General features: G+C 41.6%; 1 protein-coding gene across 2 annotated transcripts in view; it reads left to right on the top strand.

Annotated features, from left to right (window-relative positions):
* EIF3H (eukaryotic translation initiation factor 3 subunit H) overlaps window positions 1–25,334 on the top strand; it is a 103,624-nt gene that overhangs the window by 65,718 nt on the left and 12,572 nt on the right. For both annotated transcript variants that reach the window (XM_066379384.1, XM_066379383.1), the window contains exon 3: window positions 24,368–24,535. In XM_066379384.1, coding sequence (XP_066235481.1) covers window positions 24,368–24,535 — 168 coding nt within the window. The remainder of the gene's footprint in view (window positions 1–24,367; window positions 24,536–25,334) is intronic.

Raw genomic sequence — 25,334 nt, 5'->3', positions numbered from 1 at the left:
TAATAGTGAAGGGGATTGTTTCCTTAATTTCTCTTCTGACTGTTCATTGTTGGCGTATAAAAATGCCTCTGATTTCTGAGTATTGATTTTATATCCTGCCACTTTGCTGAATTCATTTATCAGGTCCAGTAGTTTTTTGACTGAGACTTTAGGGTTTTCTATATACAATATCATATCATCTGCAAATAATGATAGTTTTACTTCTTCTTTTCCAACTTGAATGCCCTTTATTTCTTCTTCTTGTCTGATTAGTGGGGCTAGGACTTCCAGGACTATGTTAAATAAGAGTGGTGAAAGGGGGCAGGCACCCCTGCCTTGTTCCTGATCTTAAGGAGATTGCTTTTAATTTTTGCCCATTGAGTATGATGTTGGCTGTGGGTTTCTCATAGATGGCTTTTATCATGTTGAGGTATGTTCCCTGTATTCCCACTTTGCTGAGAGTTTTGATCATGAATGGGTGCTGGATTTTATCAAATGCTTTTTCTGCATCTATTGAAATTATCATATGGTTTTTCTCCTTCTTTTTGTTTATGTGATGAATCCCATTGATTGATTTACGAATATTGTACCAGCCTTGCCTCCCCAGAATAAATCCCACTTGATCATGGTGTATGATTTTTTCCATATATTGTTGGATCCAGTTTGCTAATATTTTGTTGAGGATTTTAGCATCTATATTCATCAGAGATATTGGCCTATAATTTTCTTTCTTTGTGTTGTCTTTGCCTGGTTTTGGAATCAGAATTATGCTCGCCTCATAAAAGGAGTTTGGAAGTCTTCCTTCCTCTTGAATTTTTTGAAATAGTTTGAGAAGGATAGGAGTTAGTTCTTCTTTGAATATTTGGTAGAATTCTGTTGTGAAGCCATCGAGCCCTGGACTTTTCTTTGTTGGGAGTTTTTTTTTTGTTTTGTTTTGTTTTTTTTTTCATTTTTCTGAAGCTGGAAACAGGGAGAGACAGTCAGACAGACTCCCGCATGCGCCCGACCGGGATCCACCCGGCACGCCCACCAGGGGCGACGCTCTGCCCACCAGGGGGCGATGCTCTGCCCATCCTGGGCGTCGCCATTTTGCGACCAGAGCCACTCTAGCGCCTGGGGCAGAGACCAAGGAGCCATCCCCAGCGCCCGGGCCATCTTTGCTCCAATGGAGCCTTGGCTGCGGGAGGGGAAGAGAGAGACAGAGAGGAAAGCGCGGCGGAGGGGTGGAGAAGCAAATGGGCGCTTCTCCTGTGTGCCCTGGCCGGGAATCGAACCCGGGTCCTCCGCACGCTAGGCCGACGCTCTACCGCTGAGCCAACCGGCCAGGGCGGGAGTTTTTTGATAACTGTTTCGATCTCATTTGTTGTAATCGGTCTGTTTAGGTTTTCTGATTCTTCCAGATTGATTTTTGGAAGATTGTATGTTTCAAGGAATTTGTCCATTTCATCTAGGTTGTCTAGTTTTTTGGCATACAATTCTTCATAGTATTTTCTTACAATATTTTGTATTTCTGTTGTGTCAGTTGTTATTTCTCCACTCTCATTTCTAATTTTATTTGAGTCCTCTCTCTTTTTTTCTTGGTGATTCTAGTTAAAGATTCATCAATCTTGTTTACCTTTTCAAAGAACCAGCTCCTAGTTTCATTGATCATCTGTATTGTTTCTTTAGCCTCTATGTCATTTATTTCTGCTCTGATCTTTATTATTTTCTTCCTTCTACTACATTTAGGCTTTACTTGCTGTTCTTTTTCTAGTTCTTTTAGATGCAGGGTTAGGTTGTTTATTTGAGCTTTTTCTAGCTTCTTAAAGTGTGCCTGTAGTGCTATGAACTTCCCTCTCAGTACTGCTTTTGCTGTGTCCCATAAATTTTGAGTTGTTGTATGCTCATTGTCATTCGTTTCTAGGAATTTTTTTTATTTCTTCTTTGATCTCATTTGTTATTTAACAACCTGCTATTTAGTTTCCATGTGTTTGAGAATTTTTGAGGTTTTCTGTTGTGGTTCATTTCTAGTTTCATGCCATTGTGATCGGAGAAAGTGCTTGATATGATTTCAATCTTCTTAAATTTGTTCAGACCACTTTTGTGCCCTAACATGTGGTCTATCCTAGAGAATATACCATGAGCACTTGAAAAGAATGTATATTCTGCTGCTTTAGGGTGAAAGGTTCTGAAGATATCTATTAAATCGAGTTGATCTAGTGTGTCCAATAAGTCTGCTGTTTCTTTGTTAATTTTCTTTCTTGAGGATCTATCTAGTGATGTTAGTGGGGTATTGAAATCCCCTACTATTATAGTATTGCTGTTGATCTCGCCCTTTAAATTCATCAAAGTCTGCTTTATATATTTAGGTGCTCCTATATTAGGTGCATAGATATTTATAATAGTTATATCTTCCTGTTGGATTACTCCCTTTATCATTATGTAGTGGCCTTCTTTATCTCTTACTATATCCTTTGTTTTAAAGTCCAATTTGTTTGATATAAGTATTGCTACCCCAGCTTTTTTTTTCATTTCCATTTGCATGAAATGTTTTTTCCCATCCTTTTACCTTCAATCTATGTGTATCTTTTGTTTTAAGGTGTGTCTCTTGTAGACAGCAAATGTACAGGTTCTGTTTTCTTCTCCATGCAGCTACCCTATGTCTTTTGATTGGGTCATTTAATCCATTTACATTTAAGGTTATTATTGATATGTAGTTGTTTATCGCCATTTTATTCTTTAAAGCTGTATTCCTTTTTTGATATATTTTTCCCACTTTGATCTATTTACAACAGGCCCCTTAACATTTCCTGCAGCATTGGTTTGGTTGTAATAAATTCCTTGGTTGTTTTTTGTCTGAGAAGCTTTTTATTTCTCCTTTGATTTTAAACGATAACCTTGCTGGATAAAGTAGTCTTGGTTGTAGGTTCTTGTTTTGCATTACTTTGAATATTTCTTGCCATTCCCTTCTGGCCTCAAGTGTTTCTGTTGAGAAGTCAGATGTCATCCTTATGGGGGCTCCTTTGTAGGTGATAGCTTTTTTTTCTCTTGCAGTTTTTAATATTTTCTCTTTTTCACTTAGCTTTGGTATTTTAATTATGATGTGTCTTGGTGTATGTTTCTTTGGGTTTCTCTTTAATGGAGTCCTCTGTGCTTCTTGAACTTGTGAGAGTTTCTTCTTCAGGAATCCCTATGATGCAGATGTTATTTCTCTTCATGTTGTCACAGAGCTCTCTAAGAGTTTTCTCAGACTTTTTGATTCTCTTTTCTTTTTTCTTCTTTGCTTTTATGCCTTCATTCCAGTTGTCCTCCAACTCGCTGATTTGATCCTCAGCTCTATCTATCCTCTTTTTAATTCCTTCCATTGTGGTCTTTATTTCTGATACTGTATTTGTCATCTCTGACTGATTCTTTTTTATACTTGCTATTTATTTAGGTGTTCATAATGACCATCCATTGTTCTTCTAAGATCCCTAAGCATCCTTACAATCATTATTTTGAACTCTGCATATGGAAGTTTGATTATTTCCATATCACTCAGTTCATCTCCTGATAGTTTCATTTGGATTGCACTTTTTTGTCTTCTCATTGTCTGTATTTTGTTTGTAGAGTTGGTTGAGTCTAGGCTTGGTGTTGTCTGCCTCCAGTTTTCAGTATTGTTATTTCTAGGTCTTCTTGGGTTGGTATCAGCTATTATTTGTAATCTACTTTCGGATTTGGGCAGCTTTGAAGTCTTGATTTGTTTGTTTTCTTAACAGGTGATAGTCTTGTTTACTGATCTCAGCAGGGGCCTTCCTTGAAACTGTATCCAGGAATGTGGTGGGTGTAACCTGAGACTCTGAAGGCCTCTTCCACCAACTAATCTCTCTGGGGGCAGGGTGTTTTCTCAGCTTCAGTAGAGGGAGGTGTATCTCAGATCTCCCTGGAGACCTGAGTTACTGCCTCTCCTTCCCACTTCTTGTTTTCAGCTGTGTCTTGTTGCGCTGATTAGAGCTGGAGAGATGTCTGGAGATCTCTGATCTGGAAGCAAATTTAGTACTGTTTTGTCGGGAAGGATCAGTCCCTCCCCCAGCTATGGCTGCCTCCAGCACGGATGAGTCAGCTTTTTTTAGATCGTCTCCTGCATTCCTTAGCCCCTCACAGTCTGTCCCTCTCTCTTTCCTTTCTACTTGGGAGATAAGCTGGTCTTTTCAACACACCTCGCTTCCTGGTCACCAGGCAAGTGGCTGTGAGCAGTATTTTCTGCTCTTTTCCCTGGAGTGAGATCCCCTCTGGGCTCTCAGCCTCACCCCCCCCTCCACTCCGTTCCTGTAAGCAGGGGAGATTCAGGCGCTCCCTACCAGGATTGTATTGGCTTCTTCTTTGCTCCTTGGTTTCTGAGAGCTGTTCTTGTAGTCCAGAGTTGGTTTTTCACGCTTATTTTTTCCTGAATTGATTTGTATTCCAGTTTGGTGGTGAGAGCTGGGTGTCTGCGCGTCCGCCTACTCCGCTGCCATCTCAGGTCTCCTGTATCTGTTTTGATAATACATATTACTGTGCTATTGCATGATCTTTACCACTATTGGCGAAGTAGTACTGGAAACTTTGGAAGGTAAGAACATGTTGCCATCAAATTAAGTAGCTTCTCATTTTTTGTTAAACCATTTTTCATGACTACTTAACTAGTTTTCTTGTTATCCTATTTTTTTTTTTTTTTTTTTTTGTATTTTTCTGAAGCTGGAAACGGGGATAGACAGACAGACTCCCGCATGCGCCCGACCGGGATCCACCCGGCACGCCCACCAGGGTGCAACACTCTGCCCACCAGGGGGCAATGCTCTGCCCCTACGGGGTGTCGTTCTGTCGTGACCAGAGCCACTCTAGCGCCTGGGGCAGAGGCCAAGGAGGCCATCCCCAGCGCCCGGGCCATCTTTGCTTCAGTGGAGCCTCGCAGCGGGAGGGGAAGAGAGAGAGAGGAAGGAGAGGGGTGGGGTGGAGAAGCAGATGCGCGCTTCTCCTGTGTGCCCTGGCCGGGAATCAAACCTGGGACTTCTGCATGCCAGACCGATGCTCTACCACTGAGCCAACCGGCCAGGGCCTTGTTATCAAATTTTGAATAACCTTCCTCCAGATATTCTGCAAAAAAAAAAAAAAAAAAAAATCAGAGTTGCAGACATAAACATGGTTACGGTTTATTGTAAAAGAATGTGGGCTTGGTAGCTGGGAGTCTGCCTTTGAGTTGTGGTTGGTCACTTAACTAATATCTACCTTACATAGAAAATGTAGGGAGTATCTGACCTGTTGATTAAATGTAATAAGACTCAGTAGGTAGAAACTATTCTTAGTACCAGCGTTAAAAAAAAAAAAAAGATTGTTGTTCTTAGTGGTATGTGAGAGTAGTACCACTTGAGTGTGACCATATACTTTATTATACAATTATATTACATCTTAACTGTCAGTGACATTTTTTTTTCCAAGTTACACATTTTTCAGGTGGAAATGAAATATTTTAGTTCAAATTTACTTGATTACCAATACTATTAAAATATGGGCTATTTATTTGCACAAGCCTAATGGAGTAAAGTTCTCCATTTAAAAATAGTTGTAAATATCATCTTTATTTTCTGTAATGTATTCTTCTAAAAGAGATATAAATAAAATTAGCTATGTAATGTCGAGTCATCCTTTCTAAATACAGAGACAGTCTTATATGTGCTCATTGAGGTTTCTAATAACCCCAGAATATTTGCAGTGTTGTAGACTGCTTTCAGTGTTTTATTTTGCTTTTTTTCTTTCTTTAATATTAATTATTCTGGATAAATTTGTGTGTGTGCTAATTCATTTTGTATACCGTGAAGAGAGCTGTCATGGAATTCATCTGACTCTTTTTAAACAAGGACTTAATAAAGCACCTACTTGTGCCAGGCAGCTTACTTGGTGCTGGGGACACAATGGCTTAATTGGGAAAATGAAGACACAACAAGGCAATTATAAGCATAGTGGGATAATCTTATGAAAGCAGCAGTATGGTGCACAGAGGAGGGACACTTAAGTGGAACTTGGGGTGCTGGGAAGTTTCTGGAAGAAGGGACATCTGAGCTGAGCCCTGGAAGATGGGTAGTACATGTCTGGCTTGTTCTTGCCTGCTGTGTATGTTAGCACTACTGTATTGATCAATGTACAGTTAAGGCTTGTCCACCCACCTCCTGTCCTTTCTGTAATTAGTATCAATAGTAGTATACCAAGAGACACGTTACGATAAGGTATGATTGCTGTAATTGGTCCCCAGCTTCAGGCTGTCAACTGCATATGTGTTTGTTACAAGGTTTTCTAAACCTTTTAAAAGTTCTGCCTATTTCTGGGCTATATCACACTTTGACAGTAGTGAGTTTTATAAATGAAATCTTAAAATGAACATTGAAAATATTTTAACTTCCTACCCTCAGATTTGAGGCATTGAAACTGTTGTTCACATAAAATTCACATATTGAGGTATAAGATTTATTATGATTTTCCTAGAAGACTTTTCTACTTTCTTAATAATGGTTCGGTTCTTAAAGGCTGTACTATAAAGGATAATGGATTAGTTAATAGTTTAATAGGGTAGTTTGTTTTAGTTACATCAACTACATATTTCTGTTTATTGAATTTGGATTTTTAATTCTTACTGTTTTGTAATCCCATCTCAAAAATTAGGAAAGCAGTTAATTCAATAATAAAACTAGTAATATAATCGCCACTTCTCAGGATAATTTAATCGTCCTGGACGATTGACCAGGACTCCACAGCCTAAACCAGTGTTCTGAGTAGAGTTGGGGTTTGCTCACACATTGGACAGTGTGTGGAGACGCTTTGGGTTCTCACCACTTGGGAGTGTGCCACTGGCATCTGGTGGGAAGAAGCCAGGGTACTGGGAAGCATTCCACCATACACATACAGGAGAGGCTCTGCAACAAAGCATTTTCCAGCCCAACTTGTTAGTGGTGCCCAGGCTGAGAAACCCTGGCTTAAATAGATCATGATCTGAATATAGGGGCACAAAAATCTAGGAATGTGGCGACTACCTAAGCAGTTGAAAAAAAAAAATTTGAATTACTGTGACACAAAAGGTGTGAATTACTATGACACGTGCCTAAGAATAGATTGTATTGACTTTTTGAGTCATTTGCCCCCTAGACCTCAAAGTTTTTGATTATTTATAAAACTTCGTCAAATGGTGGCATAACGCCACCAAAAACTTTTGTGCAATTTAAAAATAAACTACAATGGCATTTTTTCTGGTATACCAATAAGAGGTTTTCCAAGACAAATATAAAATAATACTTTCTAAAGAATTTTTTTTTCCAGAATAATCTCATCAGTAAGGATGGGGAAACTTCAAACTACCAGAATTATCATTTAAAGTAGCGTTTTTGGTGTTTTTTTTAAAGTCACATTGTTGCAGAGAACCCTGTGCAACCAACTTCAGAGTTAATGACAGGAACTGTTTGGAGAGAAAGAGTAGCTGCATCATTACCTTTGCAAAATGACTGCTGGAAACTATGGAAACTGTTGCCGGGTATCAGTCACATCCAGCGTGCAGAAGCACTTACTATTAATGTGCACACAACTAGGTATCAGCTCCACAGTTGATGTGCACAGAAGCATTCATTCCTAGCAAACATCTTGTTCCTCCGAGGGGAAAGTGCTGCGTGATTTTGTTGTTGTTCATCATGGAAAACCCATGATTCAGGAGAAGAGAGTATTTATCTACTTATTTATTTATCATAGCTTGTGAGCTGTGATGAGGGCTGGAAAAAGTGTTGGCATCAGTATGGATACAGTTGCATTTTAGCAAGAAAGGAGCATGGGCACCACAGTGCCCACCGCCTGCTGTTTAGTTTCACTGGCTCTACATTTCTCCATTCCCCTGAACGTATATGAAATTGGGATACATTTTTAAAAATTGACTTAGAGAGAGAGAGACCTTGATTTGTTGTTCCACTTATTTATGCATTCATTAGTTGATTCTTGTATGTGCCCTGTTGACCAGGAATTGAACCAGCAACCTTGGTTCATGGGGACAGTGCTCTCTGACTGAGCTATCTGGCCAAGGTGGGATGCATTTTTAATGCAAGATGTCTTATAATTAGAATTGCCAGCCCCTTTTTTATATATACTCAGTGGAGGTTTAGTGTTGAAATAATGTTATGCTTTCTAATCTGACTTAGTATAGAAGGAAATAGTGAAAATAATAAAATCAAAGTTTCAGTCTCTGAGTATTTATTTACCTTTTAGAATATGCTGAGTAAGAAATGTGTGGCAGGTGACGTGCTATTTCATACTGCCCTGCACCAATCTTTTACGTGGGAGAGAGATGACTTTTTTTATTTTTCTTTAGCAAGAGAGAGTGGGACAGAGAGAGAGGTACAGAAGGACAGACAGAAAGGGAGAGAGATTAGAAACATCAGCTTGTAGTTGCAGCACCTTAGTTGTTCATTGATTGCTTTCTCATATGTGCCTCGATGGGGTGGGAGGGTGGGGCTCCACCCAAGCCAATGACCCCTTGCTTAAGCCAGTGGCCTTGGCTTCAAGCCAGTGACATGGGATCACGTCTGTGATACCACACTCAAGCTGATGAGCCTGTGCTCAAGCCGTCAATCTCAGGGTGTCAAACCTGGGTCCTCAGCATCCCAGGTGACACTCTAGCCGCTGCGCCACCACCTGGTCAGGCAATACTACATTTTTATACTTTCTTTAGGAGATAATCAATACCAAAAAAAGCTATTTCCATTTTTAAAAATAATTTGTTAAAGTAGCATGTTTTAGCTAAACGTGTACTACCCTTGGTAGCTTTATATATAGTATTACCTGTGAGTTGAAAGTATTACAACTTATAACTGAGGTTATGGTGCTGGGATGGCAGTGTTCCCATTACATCTAATACTGAGATAGGTAGGATAGGGGTACTCCAGAGCTTTATCAAATCAAGGATTAGAATCTAGTCCCCAGAATTTCTCCAAAAGAAATACTAATTTTTAGGTTTAAGTGTGTTCCTTGGACAGAGACTTAATGAGAAATTTCCATAATTTTGGAGTCTTTGTCCATATATGAATGGGTTGTCTGTTGATAGCAAAGTGCTTGATGCTTTTCTTTATGACCTAAGAGTCTGAGTAAGGAAAGAGCTTCTAATTTTGTAAAAATAGAATGAGAAAAGAAACTTCCTAGATCAAGGCTGTCTATTAAAACCTGGAGGTAGATGTAAATCATCTCTGTTAGAGATACACAACAGCTTTGTTTTTAATTTACTAAAACTTTTATTTGTATAATTAAAATTAGGATTATTTTTTAAAACCTGAAGTCAGGTTTTCATAAGCGTCAAATGTCCATTAAATGATGTGTAGATGATAAAAGTTTGAGAGGCAGTGTTCCAGTGCTTGTCTGCCATAAAATGTAAGTGTTGGGCGGGAACGCTGACGACCTCTTACCAACTCCTCGTCCTCCTTCAGGCTGGCCTGGGCCGTTTTCTGTGTGGGGAGCGCACATGCTGTCCGGTCTGGAACTGCTGTCCCTTCTTGCACGTGATCCTCGGTGCTGCTGCCCTCTGTTTGACCACTCTTGTTGTTAGGGTTTCTAGGCCATATTTTTAGTGAAACTGACTTTTCCATTTCTCCATATGGTATATTAGCACTTAAAGACACAATATAGATAACTGATTCAAATTTCAAAACTTAGCAAAGAAACACATGAAATTTTATTGTAGAGGATTTTTATCTGGTCCCTGCTTTAACTCTTTTTTGGTGCATTGGCCGGGAAACGAATGCTTTAACTCTTAAAATGTCAGATTTCTCCCAGTTTGACTATTATTTACTATTATCACCATCACCATGTGATAAACATTAGACCAAATCATTTGTTCACTGGAGACAAATTAAAAATTGGTTGATTTTTTTAAAACTGTATTTTTAACTCTTTGAGTAGTACAAATGATCATGTACATCCTTGTGCTTCCTGACCATCCTGAGTACGATCAATTTATCTTAGAAATGTGTAAGGCAACATTAAAAAAAGGTAAATGTATGTTCTTCTAGTTTCCATAAATTGGTTATCAAACAAACATTATTTTCAGGTAATAAAACTGTAACTGGAGCTAATTTTGTTTTTTGAAAGAAAAACAAAACTCCCTCCCAGGGGTCAGTGAGCACGAAGAAAAACTCACTACTCCAAGGGGGAAGGCAGGTTGGCTATTTGGAGGGTGTGCTCTGCTTTCTTGTAGTTAATGGCAAAGCTGAAGTTGCAGTTCAGGCCTCCTGTTTTCTCAGCCTGCAACTATTCTTTAGCACTGGATTATTTTACAAAGTAAGAATCCAGGCCTTTGACTTCCAAGCTTGATTTCCTGGTTATTAACAGATAGTTTGCTCACTTTAAAGGCCAGAGAACTAACTACGTGGGATTACCCAGATATTTTCTTTGAGGAACAGTAAGCGTTTCATAGACTCGGTCAGGACCGTCACCCTGTGTGTCATATCTGCTCCTCGAGGATGGCAGGTGCAGGAACCCTTTCTGTCCCCATCGTCCTGTGCTGGACAGCACCTCGAAGTCTGGACGTTATGGCTTGGAATAAATACTTGTCATGTAACTACATATAAGGGGTCATGGATGCATTCACTGTTTAAGGTTTTTCTTCCCAAAAAATGTAAGGAGGAAGCATCTATAAGCTACTTGTAATAGCTTTAAATTGTAGTGATCTTTTTGAGGAAGGAATATTTCTATCTGTATCCATCCATCCATTCATCCACATCTATATATCTTCTTTGGGGATAAAGGAGGATTTTGTTGTTGTTAAATGTGATATTACCTGGTTTGACACTATTTGAAACATTGCAAATACTCTGATTAACTTACCTTTTAATCAGGGCATTGTCTGGTCTGCCTTTGGCACATTTTTAAAAGCCTCGACATGCTGCTGGCCCCGTGTCTGTGGACACTGCAGTGTGGGCTGGTTGTTTGGGTGGGGGTGGGGGGCGTCTGAAAGAAGTTCAGTGAACGTAAGTCAGAGATGGTCCTTCCCTAGGTGGTTACTTATGCTCTCCTGAATATTGATTTATTTATAGTTATGCAGTTTATTTTTATTTCCATCAATGTAGACCATAGAGGTTAATTCCATTTCAAACATCTGGCAGGATCCTGCCTGCCAGTTGCAGAAGGGAATTATTTGGTCTGTTTTGTAGCCTTCCAGCATCTCTCTGTAGTAATTTTCTTGCTTTTCAGTGATTTATACTCCCCCCATACACTGTATTTTATCTTCTTCTCTAATCCAGGAGGCCTCCATAGAAAAGCATCTTCAGGAGCTTTGGATTACTTAATGACAACTGATTAGACATATGGTTTCTAGAGATATCTGTGTAAAAACTTCAAAACATAGCAGGATTACTGATGAGGCTGGTTTTTAGTAGGTGACCATAGAGCCTACACTCCAAGGTACATTTGTAACAGCAGAGCATGATTTGTGCTAAGTGTATTTTTATTATTAATATTTTTGCCAGAGACCCACTTTTCTACAAATAGAGAAGGGTTATCGCTCTAGTACAGCGATTTTCAACCTGTGTGCTGCAAGAATTTTTAAAACATGCACTTCCTAACTATTTAGTCAGGGGCACTGACCTCTTTTTCCTGAAGATTGTCAAATACAAAAGTGATAGCAGCTAACCTGACCAGGCGGTGGCACAGTGGATAGAGCATTGGACTGGGACGCAGAGGAGCCAGGTTCGAAACCCTGAGGTCACTGGCTTGAAGCCCAAGGCTGCTGGGCTTCAAGGGGTCACTCACTCTGAGTTACCCCCCCATCGAGGCACATATGAGAAAGCAATCAATGAACAACTAAAGTGCTGCAATGAAGAATTGATGCTTCTCGGCCCTGGCCGGTTAGCTCAGCGGTAGAGCGTCGGCCTAGCGTGTGGAGGACCCGGGTTCGATTCCGGCCAGGGTACACAGGAGAAGCGCCCATTTGCTTCTCCACCCCTCCGCCGCGCTTTCCTCTCTCTCTCTCTTCCCCTCCCGCAGCCAAGGCTCCATTGGAGCAAAGACGGCCGGGGCGCTGGGGATGGCTCTGTGGCCTCTGCCTCAGGCGCTAGAGTGGCTCTGATCGCAACATGGCGACGCCCAGGATGGGCAGAGCATCGCCCCCTGGTGGGCAGAGCATCGCCCCCTGGTGGGCAGAGCATCGCCCCTGGTGGGCGTGCCGGGTGGATCCCGGTCGGGCACATGCGGGAGTCTGTCTGACTGTCTCTCCCTGTTTCCAGCTTCAGAAAAATGAAAAAAAAAAAAAAGAATTGATGCTTCTCATCTCTCTCCCTTTCTGTCTGTCTGCCTGTCTCTCTGTCCCTGTCTCTCTCAATTAAAAAAAAAAAAAAAAAAAGACAATAGCCTATATGGCAGTTGCCATTCAGTGTGAATGAATAAAAATTAGACTTTCCTTTTTTTTGGTCAGATTGGCAAAAAATATATATTTTTTGGTGTGCCGCAGAATTTTAGTAATTAGCTTATGTGTGTCATGAGATGAAACAGGGTGAAAATCCCTGTTCTGTTAGGATGCCACTCCCTGCTTTACTCTTGCCTTACTCACCCCAGCCAAGCCCCCTGTGGTAAGGGCATATATCTTCTGTTGCCTACCTTGGGAATTACTAATTTTGATCACAGAATAATTTAGTTGAAGTCTCAATTTAGCTTTCCCCATGGCGGGACTTCCTGGCCTGGGTAGGACAAGGGTAAGAGTGACATTTTGTTGGGTTTCCTGCTGAGAGCTGGCCTTTTCTCTGTACCTTGGCCTGTTCTTGCTGCTGTATCTCCGCTGATCTCAGTACCATCTGTGCTGCTGTTTGTCTGCTGCTGAACAGAATTGATTGCTGACTCAGACTTAGTAATCATTCCTCTACGTCTCTCCCCCATCTTCCTGGCCACATACGTAGAGGAATGGAAGTTCCCAAGAGTCGGGACCACGTTTGGTTTTGTTCTGCACTACATCTCAGCAGTTGTTACTCTCTGAGTCTTGAGGCCCTTTGAGAATTCAGTGAAAGCCTTGGACCCTCTCCCCACAAGTGCATTTGCATATGGCTTTGGGAAAAGGATATTGCAACAGGAAAGGTAACATGGCCTTGGTAACAAGAAGTCACAGGTTTTCTAACCTCAGATTGATTGTTACTGCCATGAGGATTTCTGCTTGATCCTTTTCTCCACGTGGTGCGCTGTATTCCTTAACCTGTAAAAACAAGGGTGGACGAAGCAGAGCATGTAGGGAGAGAGCTAGGGACAGAAAGGGTGGATGGAGAGGAGGGTGATAAGTACTCCTGTTTCTCTGATTTAAGTACTCCATAGGAAAGTATATGTCCTTCCTAACCTTTTTACTGTGACTTCTGTCATTTTTACTTCATGCTAGCTTTCCCTTCCTTAGGTTACAGTTAAGAAGACTCTTAAAAGATCGTGTCCTTCAGGCTTTCTTCTGATAGCATCTTTAATACTGATTTTCTAATCCAATTGTCCTGATGTTTGAAGGTAAAGGAAACTGTCTTTGGATATTTGAGGCTGCCAGATTGGGTCATCTTATTTAGTGATACATGACATGTTATAAAGCTGTTTGCATATCTAATTGAGGTAAGCTACTTCACTTAGGTGGGCTGTATTTCAGTAACTTTAGCTCAGTCCCCTGAGTAAGCTGGCACCCACCCCGGTTCTCAGTGTTTTTTTTTAAAGTCACCTGTTGGGGAAAGGGCAGGAAGCTTATTTTCTTTCTTTGGAAGAGTTATAAATGGAATCAGGAGATAGAAATTTATATAGCACAAGCAATTACATTGTTATATACTCAGTAATAATAGAACACCCAAGATTACCTTTTCTTGAAATCTAATTTCTGTAGCTTGTCTCTCTCTTTATTGAATCTGTTCTTTATTATATAACTGAACATAATTAGCTTATAGTTTCTTTTTCTAAGGAGTATTATTTTCCTTTTGTAATCCTTTTTCCTTGTAGATTGTTCTTTGATCATATTTGTATTTGTACATAGGAATTCAGTTTCATGAAGTGGATGTTATAAATTAATAGACTTTTTTTGTGTAAGTCACATATACAACCTCTAATCTTCTCCCGCATTTTCCTGATTTCTCTTGCTCCCAGTATGGAAAAGGAGAAAGGGGATAAGTGTACACAACACTTGAGGACCAATGTTGTCAAACCTAATTCTCCAAAAGCTTTTCCTTTGACCCAGATAACTACTATACTTTTGCACCAAGGTGTTGTGAATTATTTTATTTAATCCTCTTAACTATCTTTCTTATGAAGTAGGTACTGTTTTCTCTTCCACTTACAACAGAGGAGACCTATACTGAGATCATTTGTAGTCGGTCATACAACTAATGTATGCTAAAGGTGATATCTTAGCCTGACCCACCATAACAGAATACCATAGACTGGGTGGTTTAAATAATAGGAATTTATTTCTCACAGTACTGGAGCCTAGGAAGTCCGAGATCAAGGAGCCAACAGGGTTGTTGTCTGGTGTCTCCTTGGATTGCAGATGGTCACCTTCTCACTGTGTCTTCACATGAGTACTCAGTTACTGCCTATGGATGGAGAGAGAGCGGAAGCAAGCTCTTGTGTCTCGTCTTGTAAGGGTGCTAATCCCATTGTGAAGGCCCCGCCCTTGTGACCTCAGCTAAACCTAATTATTTCCAAAAGCTCCCTTTATAAATACCATTATATTGGGGGTTAGGCCTTTAGCATATGAATTTGGGTATGGGTCACAGTTCTGTCTCCAGCATGTGATATTCAGACCAGGTTGGATACTTTAGATTCTAAGTAGTCTGGTATCCTATTCTGTTCCCTGCGTCCATAATTTAGGAGCCCTGGTTCCCAGCTTATTTGCTGATCATGTTAAATGTAGGCAAGTTTGTTAGCCTGGCCAGCAATAGAAAATTCTCTGTATATGTGTACTCCGTTAATATATGTACCACACAATTCTTTTGCAAAAACAAATGAACAAAAACACACAAACTGTGGAAAATAAGGGTAAGAATAAGTAAGACAACAAAAATCTTCTATGATATCACTCCCCTGAAAACTGTTGTCATTACCATTTTAGCATATTTCATTCCAGTCTTCCTTTTTAGAAGGCTGTTTACCTGTTGGCCTTATAGGATTCATAGTTTTAATCTGATTTTTTTTCTCTTAACATCTCATCAGTCTATGCCAGTTAAACTTTTTAAGAAACATTCTAAATGATTTTCGCCTTTGAGAAAACAAGTTTGGGAGCTACCAAGAAGGTAGATGACTGTGAACTGAGTGTGGGAGAAGTCGTCAAGATTGATGACATAGTGTGCCCTCACTGAGGGAGGACACGCCGAGGAGCAGGCAGGGGGCGGACTGAGGGAGGACACGCCGAGGGGCGGGCAGGGGGCGGGCTGAGGGGGGGGCACGCCGAGGGGCGGGCAGGGGGCGGGCTGAGGGAGGACACGCCGAGGGGCGGGCAGGGGGCGGGCTGAGGGGGGACACGCCGAGGGGCGGGCAGGGGGCGGGCTGAGGGGGGACACGCCGAGGGGCGGGCAGGGGGCGGGCTGAGGGGGGACACGCCGAGGGGCGGGCAGGGGGCGGGCTGAGGGAGGACACGCCGAGGGGCGGGCAGGGGGCGGGCTGAGGGAGGACACGCCGAGGGGCGGGCAGGGGGCGGGCTGAGGGAGGACACGCCGAGGGGCGGGCAGGGGGCGGGCTGAGGGGGGACACGCCGAGGGGCGGGCAGGGGGCGGGCTGAGGGGGGACACGCCGAGGGGCGGGCAGGGGGCGGGCTGAGGGGGGACACGCCGAGGGGCGGGCAGGGGGCGGGCTGAGGGAGGACACGCCGAGGGGCGGGCAGGGGGCGGGCTGAGGGAGGACAAGCCGAGGAGCAGGCAGGGGGCGGACTCGGTAGAGTCCCTGTGTGCTATCCTCAGAATGCAGCGCCTGTGGATGTCCCCCTGAAAAGGCTCAGTATCTGAAGAGCCATCTGGACTGGAGGTCAGTTTTTTTTAAAAATTGTCATCACCTGGTTGGAAGTTGAAACCACCCATTTTTAGATGAGGAAATGCGTTAACTACCACCAGCTCGCTCATTGGGCATCCTTCTTGTAGAGGCAGGGGCACCTTTTACAAGAGGATGTCACTATAATCTTACCAGGTTCCCAGTACAGATGGCACTCAGTAAATGGTTTCAGACCATTCTTTCCCCCAGTTTGTTTGCTGCAAACAGTACTTCCAAAAAGTCATTATTTGTTCTCTATTTTGATATTTAGTGCTCACTACTGATGCATCCCATTCTGCTTTTTAAACAACTAGGGTGTGAATTGATAGTTCCCTCCCTCCCTCTCTCCCTCCTTCCATCCATCCATTGATTTTTCAGAGAGAGGAGGGTGAGCGAGAAGCATCAACCCATAATGGTTGCTTCACCTTAGATGTTCATTGATTGCTTCTGATATGTGCTTGACCAGGCAAGCCCAGGGTTTTGAACCAGCAACCTCGGCCTTACAGGTCGACACTTGATCCACTGCGCCACCACAGGCCAGTGTTTCTTACAGGATGAAACTATTAATTCCTTTTGGTAGTACAGTACCTTACTCTCTTTGGGATTGGGGGTGGCTTGTACAAACTTTTTTGTGTTATGGCTAGTACTAATGGGGCCTTCCTCCTTTTGTTTTACATTAAAAATCCAGATTTATAGGAAAGGTAAATGAAGTGTGACTGATTATTCTACTATAGGAATGTCTTCTGACTCTCAGAAAATTGCACAATATTTTTTCTTTGAAACCCTACATGAAAATTTTATTTTAGGGTTAAGAACTAGAGAAGGTCTTAGCTACTTTGAGAGCTGATGGTTTGTTTGTTTTTTATAATATAAATGACCGTGTTTCTCTTTTGCTTTGATTGCCAGTGTGCTCAGAGTTAAATGTATATATTTTAATCAAAATCTCTGTGGCTTCGTTTCCTTTATGTCTCTGCCTCACCCTCAGTTTCCACTTTCTATATCTAATTCACGTTTTCTCCACTCCTGATTTTACTGATTATTTTATGTTTTAATGCAAGTGCCGTCACGTCCTTTGTGAACATGGGAAGATGGGTGTTTAGATGGAGATCATTTCTCTTGTACATTAACAGTAATCACATTTTTGAATACTTGAGTAAGCACCTAACTGGGCCAGCATTAATCCAGTACCTGATACTAGCAGTAAATGTAACATGGGGTGTTTCCTGTCCTTTTGAAAGAGTTTATCGCATAGCATAAAAATATATAAATTTTTGTAAATCTAGAAATTTTTATTCGGTCTTCTAACATACCATGCTCTTAACTGTTGCAAGAGTTTGCTCTGTCCACTGCAGCACTGGCCAGGGCAGTGGGTTATGCTGTAAGTGAGTTCTTGGTAGTGAGAGGTCAGGGGTCTCCAACTCTGGTCATGTGAAAGTGAATTCACTCTGTATAAACAAGGCCTCACATGACAAAGTACAATCAACTTGGTAGCTGTTTCTAGCATTCATTTGCATGCATTTGATTTCATGACCAAGAATATACATGTATATATGTTTTAAGTTCTATAACCTCAAAGAAATAGGAGCTCTTTGGCTGTGTTTCATGATTTGGGTAAAAAGATAGCCATATAAATTTGTTACAGTTTGTGCGTGTTATTTTGTTACTTCCTGTGAAGAATCCAGTTTGTTTCATAGAAGACTTCTTGAGATGCACTGCAACTTCAAAAAACCTGATTTCCAATAATTTTCAAAACTTACTAGGTTTAAAAGATGGAGTCACATACACACACCCATTCCCTTATTCCCAGCTTGGTATTGAGAAGAGATTATTTGTCAAAATTCATAAACACTTTAGAGAAGATATTAAACCATCTAGGACAAATGAACTATTTAAAAAATATTTCTGTAAGATTATTGAGAAAGGCAGTATTTTGGTTACTCGTATTTAAAAGGAACAGGTTAGTTGCTAGGTAGAGTAGAAATTACATTCAACACTTTATTGTGAAAAGTTGAACTGTTACCATATACTTTTTAGGCAGTTGCAGGGTGGCCTTAAGAACAAACGTTCTAATTGGAAAAAAAAGAGAGAACTGTGATACTGACTGGGTGAAGATAATAGGGACGTTTTATGAAATGTGTGTAGTCCATTGTTCTCTCTACCCAAAGAAGGCTCTTATTTAATTCTTCTTCCAAATGCACATTCTGTTTGCTTAAATCTACATCTGCTACTAGCTTTGAACATTGCCTGAAACGTATGTGCAGCTTGGCAGAAAATCTGATACGAAGAGGAAAGCACAGGATAGTTTGTCTTGTTAAATAATGAAGCGGAGCCTTGAGAGTTCCTGGCCCTCCGGTGCTCACTGGTGCCCCATGCTGCTGCTGGGAGAGGCTTGTAATTATTTTCTTAACAGCTCTGCGTAGGTTAGCCCTCATGCTAGAATGAGTAGGAGAGTTTGATGTATTTCACTGCCCTGTCCAGTTTGTGGAAATCATTGAGTCATTTCAGAGTGGTGGAGTTTTGTTTGTTTGCTTTTAAAGCCATCTTTTGATTGGGCTTAATTTGTTTCTTTGCTGTGAAGAGTGTGTACTAGATCTGGTCTCTGTTCTCTTAACTTGATGTGTTTGTGCAGATCGTCTTTGAACTGAACCAGTTCTTAGTTACAAAGCAGTCTTGGCATAAGTTTCAAATAGTACCACAGAATGCAGTGTTTTAGGAGTTTGATTACATATTTGTGGGAATTATTGACTTTGACATTAAAAAATCTTTGAAGGTAGTTTTATCACTTAAAATCTTACTGGAGTTCTAAATTATTGGTTAATTTGTGATCAAACATGCTGTGGTTTCTGAAAACCTAGAAGTGCTGGGTTTCTGTTGTATCTGTGCATTCTGCTTTATTCGTTCAGAAGTAATTTACACTTTCCCAGTAAGAGGAGGTGAAATTTTGTAAGTGGGTGGTTGCCTGGGCTTCGGAGTCAGAGAGTCTGAAGTCAGATGGAGTCCTGCCACTTTATAAGCTGTGGTAAGCAGCTTTTCTAAAAGGGTTTCAGTAATCATGATTATTAGCTCAGTAAGTTGTTGTGAGGAATAAAGTCAGCGTGGAGACCACTTCGCAGGAACTGGACATAGTAAGTGCTTCCTGAGTGCTAGTGTCCTGTGCGGAGCTCTGCCTGTCCCTTCAGGCTGTGCTGTCTGGGTATAGTTTTAATGTAACTTTATAACACTCTAAAATAATTTGATTGGATACAATATTATGTCACTAACTAAGACAGTAGATGCATTAAGTTTTTAAATTTAAATTAGGTTCCTTTGTCCTAAGAGTTTCCTAAAAGGACAGAAGTGAAGCACCTTGCTCCCTCACTCTGACGGAGTTCGGTGTAGAGTGGGCTACAGCTTTACCTGTCGCTTCCGCGTCCCCAGCCCAGCCGCACTGGCAGTGCTCTGTTCTGTGCAGTGAGAAATTGTATGTCATCAGTGCTCGCTCACAATAATGAAATCAGAAAGGTGATTTTTAAAACAAGGGTGAAGGTTGAAGGTGAAAAGAAGGCTGGCTAATGATTCTACCTGCACTGAATAACTTCTAATCCAATGTTCTTCCCAGTGATCTTTAAGAGAGTGCGAATCTCAAACTCCTGTGTGGTTTGGCTGTGCAGCTCCAGAGACAGCATTGAAGTAGAAGACAACATACTATCTTCAGTGTTTTCATATTTGAAGATAAAAGGAGAAAGCCCAACAAATGTGGTGGATTTTGAAAGGAATAGTTATTGGGCAGCCTGCCTTAGTTAAGACAGTTTTAGCTTTAGGCAATTTGAAATAGACTGTTTTGCAAAGAGGGTATCTGGAAAAAGTGAACATGAATTTCCTGGTGCCAGACTTGGAACTGTTCTTTGTAAACTGGGTTCTTCTTGCTCACAAGAGGCTTAACCAATTAAGACAAGTATAGAGGTCGAAGAGATTTCTAAAACTTCAGCTCATTTTTATAATCCTAAATTTTGTAGCGCCATCTCAGTGACATCTAAATGTGGCTTTTGTATTAGACTTTTGAGTTGGCTTTGAAATTTATTTGCTATGCACTGTTTCTTCAGTAGGGTGTTAGCTTTTTAAACTAAGAATCTTTCCTTGACCTTTCACCACACAATAGACTTTGAAATAGTTCCCCCTCCAAAAATTTTCCCGATGGCTTATTCATTTTTGGGAAATTCCCCATGATTGTTTAGCCATTAACTCAGAAGTGTCATTGGTTGAAATTGCTGCTTGGGGTTCTGTTAAATAAGAGAACTTTGGAATGAAAACGAGAAGGCGTCTAACCTGGACCAGCTCTACAGAGTTTCCTCTAAGTGCTTGCTCCTACTTCATTGATCTGCAGTAACTCAGCAATGGGGAGTTCAGAGTTCCGCACGTCGTATGTCAAGGGGCCTCATTTTTTCTTTTCCTTTTGTTTCTTTTGAAGTGATCCTCTTTGTTCTGAGGTGTGATGCACTGCCTGAATAGGAGTGAACCTTATCGCTGTCTAGCCTTTTACGTTCTCCTGTTAAAAATCCAGCCCAGGAAAGGGCATTAGAAGGCAGTAAGTAGTAGCTCTATCCCCTCACCCAGAGCCTGTGGGCTGGGACACAGCGTTGTCACAGCCACTGCCAGATAGCATGTGCCCCCCCCCCCCCCCTCCGCTACATTAGTGTTGTAGCTAAGTTGTGTCTTACCTACTCACTTCTAATAGGACTCCCGTGAGGGACTAGCATATCCACGCAAGCAGTGGCATTTGCCCCAGAGATTACAATCTGGAATGACTGGCTATTCCTTATTTTTTGCATAAAATTACCGGCAGGTCAGCATTTCCCCATTGTTTCCTTGTCTCTTCTCTAGGCTAGAGGTGGAAATAGGGGTGGCGGCTCTGACATGAGCGGCGGCTGCCAGGACGGTTTTGAGACAGTTTAGTGGGACAGTCTCCTTACATTTTTTATTTCTACCTAGGTTTACTGGGATGATTGTCAGGGTTTTAGCTTCGTACTTTTTGAAAACTTGGGTTGCAGGAGGAGGAAAAACTGTGGATCAAGGGAGACAGGGCCACGCATCAGAAGGACACGGACAAAAGTCCACAGAGATCAGGCAATTCACATGGCTGCTTTTGAGTTGTTTCTGGTTCCTTGACTTGTATATAATGGAAAAAAACATCCCTTTTAAAGAATTTTATTAAATCAAAGTGATCTCTCAAACCATGCAATTAGTAGAGCCTCATATGAGTAGTCCTGAAGAGGGCTGGGCCTCAGTGCACCCCAGCCTTATCTTTCACAGATTACCTGCCCTCCCTCCTCCCTCCTCCCTCCTCCCTCCTCCCTCCTCACTCCTCCCTCCTCCCTCCTCCCTCCCTCCTCCCTCCTCCCTCCCTCCTCACTCCTCCCTCCTCCTCCCTCCTCCCTCCTCACTCCTCCCTCCTCACTCCTCCCTCCTCACTCCTCCTCCCTCCCTCCTCCCTCCCTCCTCCCTCCCTCCTCCCTCCCTCCCTCCTCCCTCCCTCCTCCCTCCCTCCTCCCTCCTCCCTCCTCCCTCCCTCCTCCCTCCCTCCTCCCTCCTCCCTCCCTCCCTCCTCCCTCCCTCCCTCCCTCCCTCCTCCCTCCTCCCTCCTCCCTCCCCCCTCCCCCCTCCCTCCTCCCTCCCTCCTCCCCCCTCCCCCCTCCCTCCCTCCCTCCTCCCTCCCTCCTCCCTCCTTCCTCCCTCCCTCCCTTTCTCCCTCCCTCCTCCCTCCCTCCTCCCTCTTCCCTCCCTCCTCCCTCTTCCCTCCCTCCTCCCTCTTCCCTCCCCCTCCCTCCCCCTCCCCCCCCCTCCCTCCTCCCTCCCACCCTCCCTCCCCTCCCTCCCTCCTTCCTTCCTTCCTTCCTTCCTTCCTTCCTTCCTTCCTTCCTTCCTTCCTTCTTTGTTTTCTTGATTTTTCTTTTAATTTTTATTATAAAATTGGGGTGGTAAGTTCAAACCAAGTTAACGTCCAGCAATTTCACATAGCATAGGCCCAGCACATGTTTTGTGTGTGTGTATAATAGTGAAATTCGAGTGCATTGTAGGTTTTCAAAACCAGCTTTGTCAGCTTGCCTCTCATTGATCTTAACCCTGATATTTTTATATTTATCTACCATAATTAGGTTGTATGAAAACTCTTATCACCTCAAAAATGTTTTTATTAGTCTTGGCAAATCTGTGTCATGACTTTCTGAGCTATAGAAGAGGAAAATGGAAGTGGCCCCTCCATCCCCAATACCACACAGCTCATCTTTCCATTTCGATGTCCCCCACCCCCAGAAACAAATATGACAGAGCAGTGGGGATAACTCCACAGGTGACAGGCCTCATGTCCCTTTGTCTCTTGCCTAGCTGAGAAACACTTCATTTTCATTCTTATCCTTATCTGGGGCGCTGTAAGGTAGGTATGACTCTGGATGAAGGAAGAATTTGTAGGTTTGCTACTGATTGTAGAGTTTTTTTTGCCGCCTGTATCCTAACTATGCTATTATAAACTATTGTATTCAGGCTGCCTGAGGGAAGGCTTATTAAGGTAACAGAATCTTTTTCAGAGATAAGCATTGGTTTTTTTTTTTTAAGTATTAATGCATGCAGGAGGCCCTGCTTTAGTTTATAGAAAAATCATTGCTTATTATTAGCATAGCTGATGAACAATGCAGAGTCATAGATAGCACTTTGACAGGAATGAGCTCTCGGGTATTTTAGAGCTGGGAACAGTATGTATCAGAGAAGAATCATTAACTGGACAGCAAGACTCCGCATGGGAGAGATCTCAGAGCTGGGCTGAGAACCTACATCTCCAGATTCCCAGACTCGCCTTCCTTTCTACTCTTGCAAGGTAGTGGAATCTGACCTCTGCTTATGGCTAAATTGTGCATTAAACACATGTTTTGGGAGTATTGATTGTTTAAAAATTATCCTATAAAATCATGTTTGTACTGTCAGCTGCTTGGTAAGCTCTCCTCTCTTCTTCCCTAGTCCTGTAAAGTAAATGGTCATTTTTCCGGTTCTTCCTTTACATGTGGCGTTGAAATTTTTCATTTATAAGTAAATTTGATTAAATTTTATTAGCCGAAACAGTGATTTTACTTTGCCTAGTAACAAATGTTGAAAAATAAGGCTGTGTTCATCTGAGGAAGGTTCTTTTATATTTTATGATCTGAATTTTGTTTGCTTGATGAAACTAGTGTTATAACCAAGGAAGTGACAGGCGTAGAACTTTACTTTTGTTAAAACCTGAGTGTGCTTTAAAAATGACAAGGTTAGATTTTGAGTTAAGCAAATATATTTACTCAACCTAGTTATGCATTCATTATAATAGAAATAGCTTGGATATTATCTTGACTATAAATTTTTCTCCTGTATCACATATTTGCTATTTATTATTGGCCTGTATTGCTTTTTTTCTTTTTTCTCTTTTCAAATATTTTATTTATTCATGTTAAAGAGGAGAGAGAGAAAGATAGAGAGGGAGAGAGAAAAGGGGGGGGTGGAGCAGGAAGCATCAACTCCCATATGTGCCTTGACCAGGCAAGCCGAGGGTTTTTCAAACTGGCAACCTCAGCATTTTAGGTCGATGTTTTATCCACTGTGCCACCACAGGTCAGGTGTGTATTGCTCTTTCAATGTTTTATTTATTGTCAATTTGCACCTATTTTTCTAGTAATGCCGCTTTAAGTTTATAGTGTACCTTGAAGTCATTAATTTGACAAAAGCAAAAGTCATCCAACCTTTTTATTCCATACATGGGGATTAAAGTAGAACTCTGTGCTAGTTAAAAAATCTATTACTTAACACAAAGTAACACAGAAACAAAAAAAAAAACTTTTTTAACTTTAGCATATGCAGCAGGGGGCACCAGATGAAGGCAAAAATGAATTCTTATATTTTAAATCTGCTACAGCTTGTATCCTGTTCATATTTAAATAATGTGGTAGCTAATTGTTTTCCCATTAGTTTTCTTAATGGTTTTAACTTCAGTTCTAAAAGCTGTGTTGAGGAAGACATTGATAACAATTCTCACTTACTAATTCAAATGGAACTTCTTACTACCAGTAAGTATTTAGACACATTTTTTGTTAAACATACATTATTTTTACGATTTAGAAAGGGGAGAGGAAACTACCTTTAATAAATAATTCCTTGTGTAGCACAGGCATTATTACTGTGTTTTTGATACCTTTTCTACGAAATCTTTTTTTCACTGATATAAAAAGGAAAGTCCTAGTGATTTGAAAGCTTAATTTTATTTTCTTTGTGTGTGAGCTAATGAATTTTCAATCTGGAAACCTGTTCTCTATAGCTAAGAAGTAGTTGTATAGAAATGTATTTCCAAAACGGCTTGTCCTCGTATTGGTGGCATCATTGGATACTTTGTCTTCTCCCCTCCCACGTCCAGTTCAGTATCAGATGGAGATGATGCGGAGCCTTCGCCATGTGAACATTGACCACCTCCACGTGGGCTGGTACCAGTCCACGTACTACGGCTCCTTCATCACCCGGGCGCTCCTGGACTCGCAGTTCAGTTACCAGCATGCCATTGAGGAGTCTGTTGTTCTCATTTACGGTTTGGAGGAGTTCCCTTTAGTATTGTTTTCTTCCCTTAATATTATTACTGCTACTATTCTTGCTTTCTGTCTTCTTGCCTCTGAGAGCAGCCTGGCAGGCCTTCTCAAGTAAATACCAGCCCTGTTTCTGCAGCAGCCTCAGCAGCAGCTAAGTCTAGACAGGGTTTCCTTCTCTCTGTTTATTTTTCTTGCTATCAGAGCCCTGATGTGTACATTTTGGAATGCTGGAGTAGCTGCTTCATTTTTATTCCTCCATCTCCCCTCCCTCATTTGAAGGGGCTGGTGGAACTAGACCAGATGTCTAACAAACCCCGATTGCTAGAGCGTCTGGCTCCGTACGTGACTGACCAATCATAACACAGCGTGCCAAGTGTTTTAGACCTCTGACAGCAGCGTACAAAACCTGGACTGTTTCTTAGCACAAAGATTTTTTTCTTTTCGGCCTATTTAATGGTGTTTCCTCAAGCTCTCCAGACCAGATGTTCTGTGCTGTATCAGAACTGTAGGCGATTTAACAGCTTTATAGCCTTCCCCCTCCCCAAACACTCACAGTTTGCCATATCTGGCAGACTTGCATATAGTTTCCAGCTGAGAAGTAAATGTAACGTCCTGAGTATCTGTCAGAAAAAATACTAATGAATACGATCAATCTTATGAGCTGCCCCAAAATTGTTTCAGTATGTTAACAATTGGATTACAGTAAAGAACAAGTTGTTAAAGTGTACTTATATTGGCTGGAAACATTGCATCATCAGACCTTGATGAATTTTCCACTTGTTTCAATCTATTTTGGTTTTC

The sequence above is a fragment of the Saccopteryx leptura genome, chromosome 3 (assembly GCF_036850995.1).
Source record: "Saccopteryx leptura isolate mSacLep1 chromosome 3, mSacLep1_pri_phased_curated, whole genome shotgun sequence".
In the NCBI taxonomy this organism is placed as follows: Eukaryota; Metazoa; Chordata; class Mammalia; order Chiroptera; family Emballonuridae; genus Saccopteryx; species Saccopteryx leptura.
Note: the sequence above shows the minus strand (reverse complement) of the source record. Positions and strands in the feature narration are given on the sequence as shown.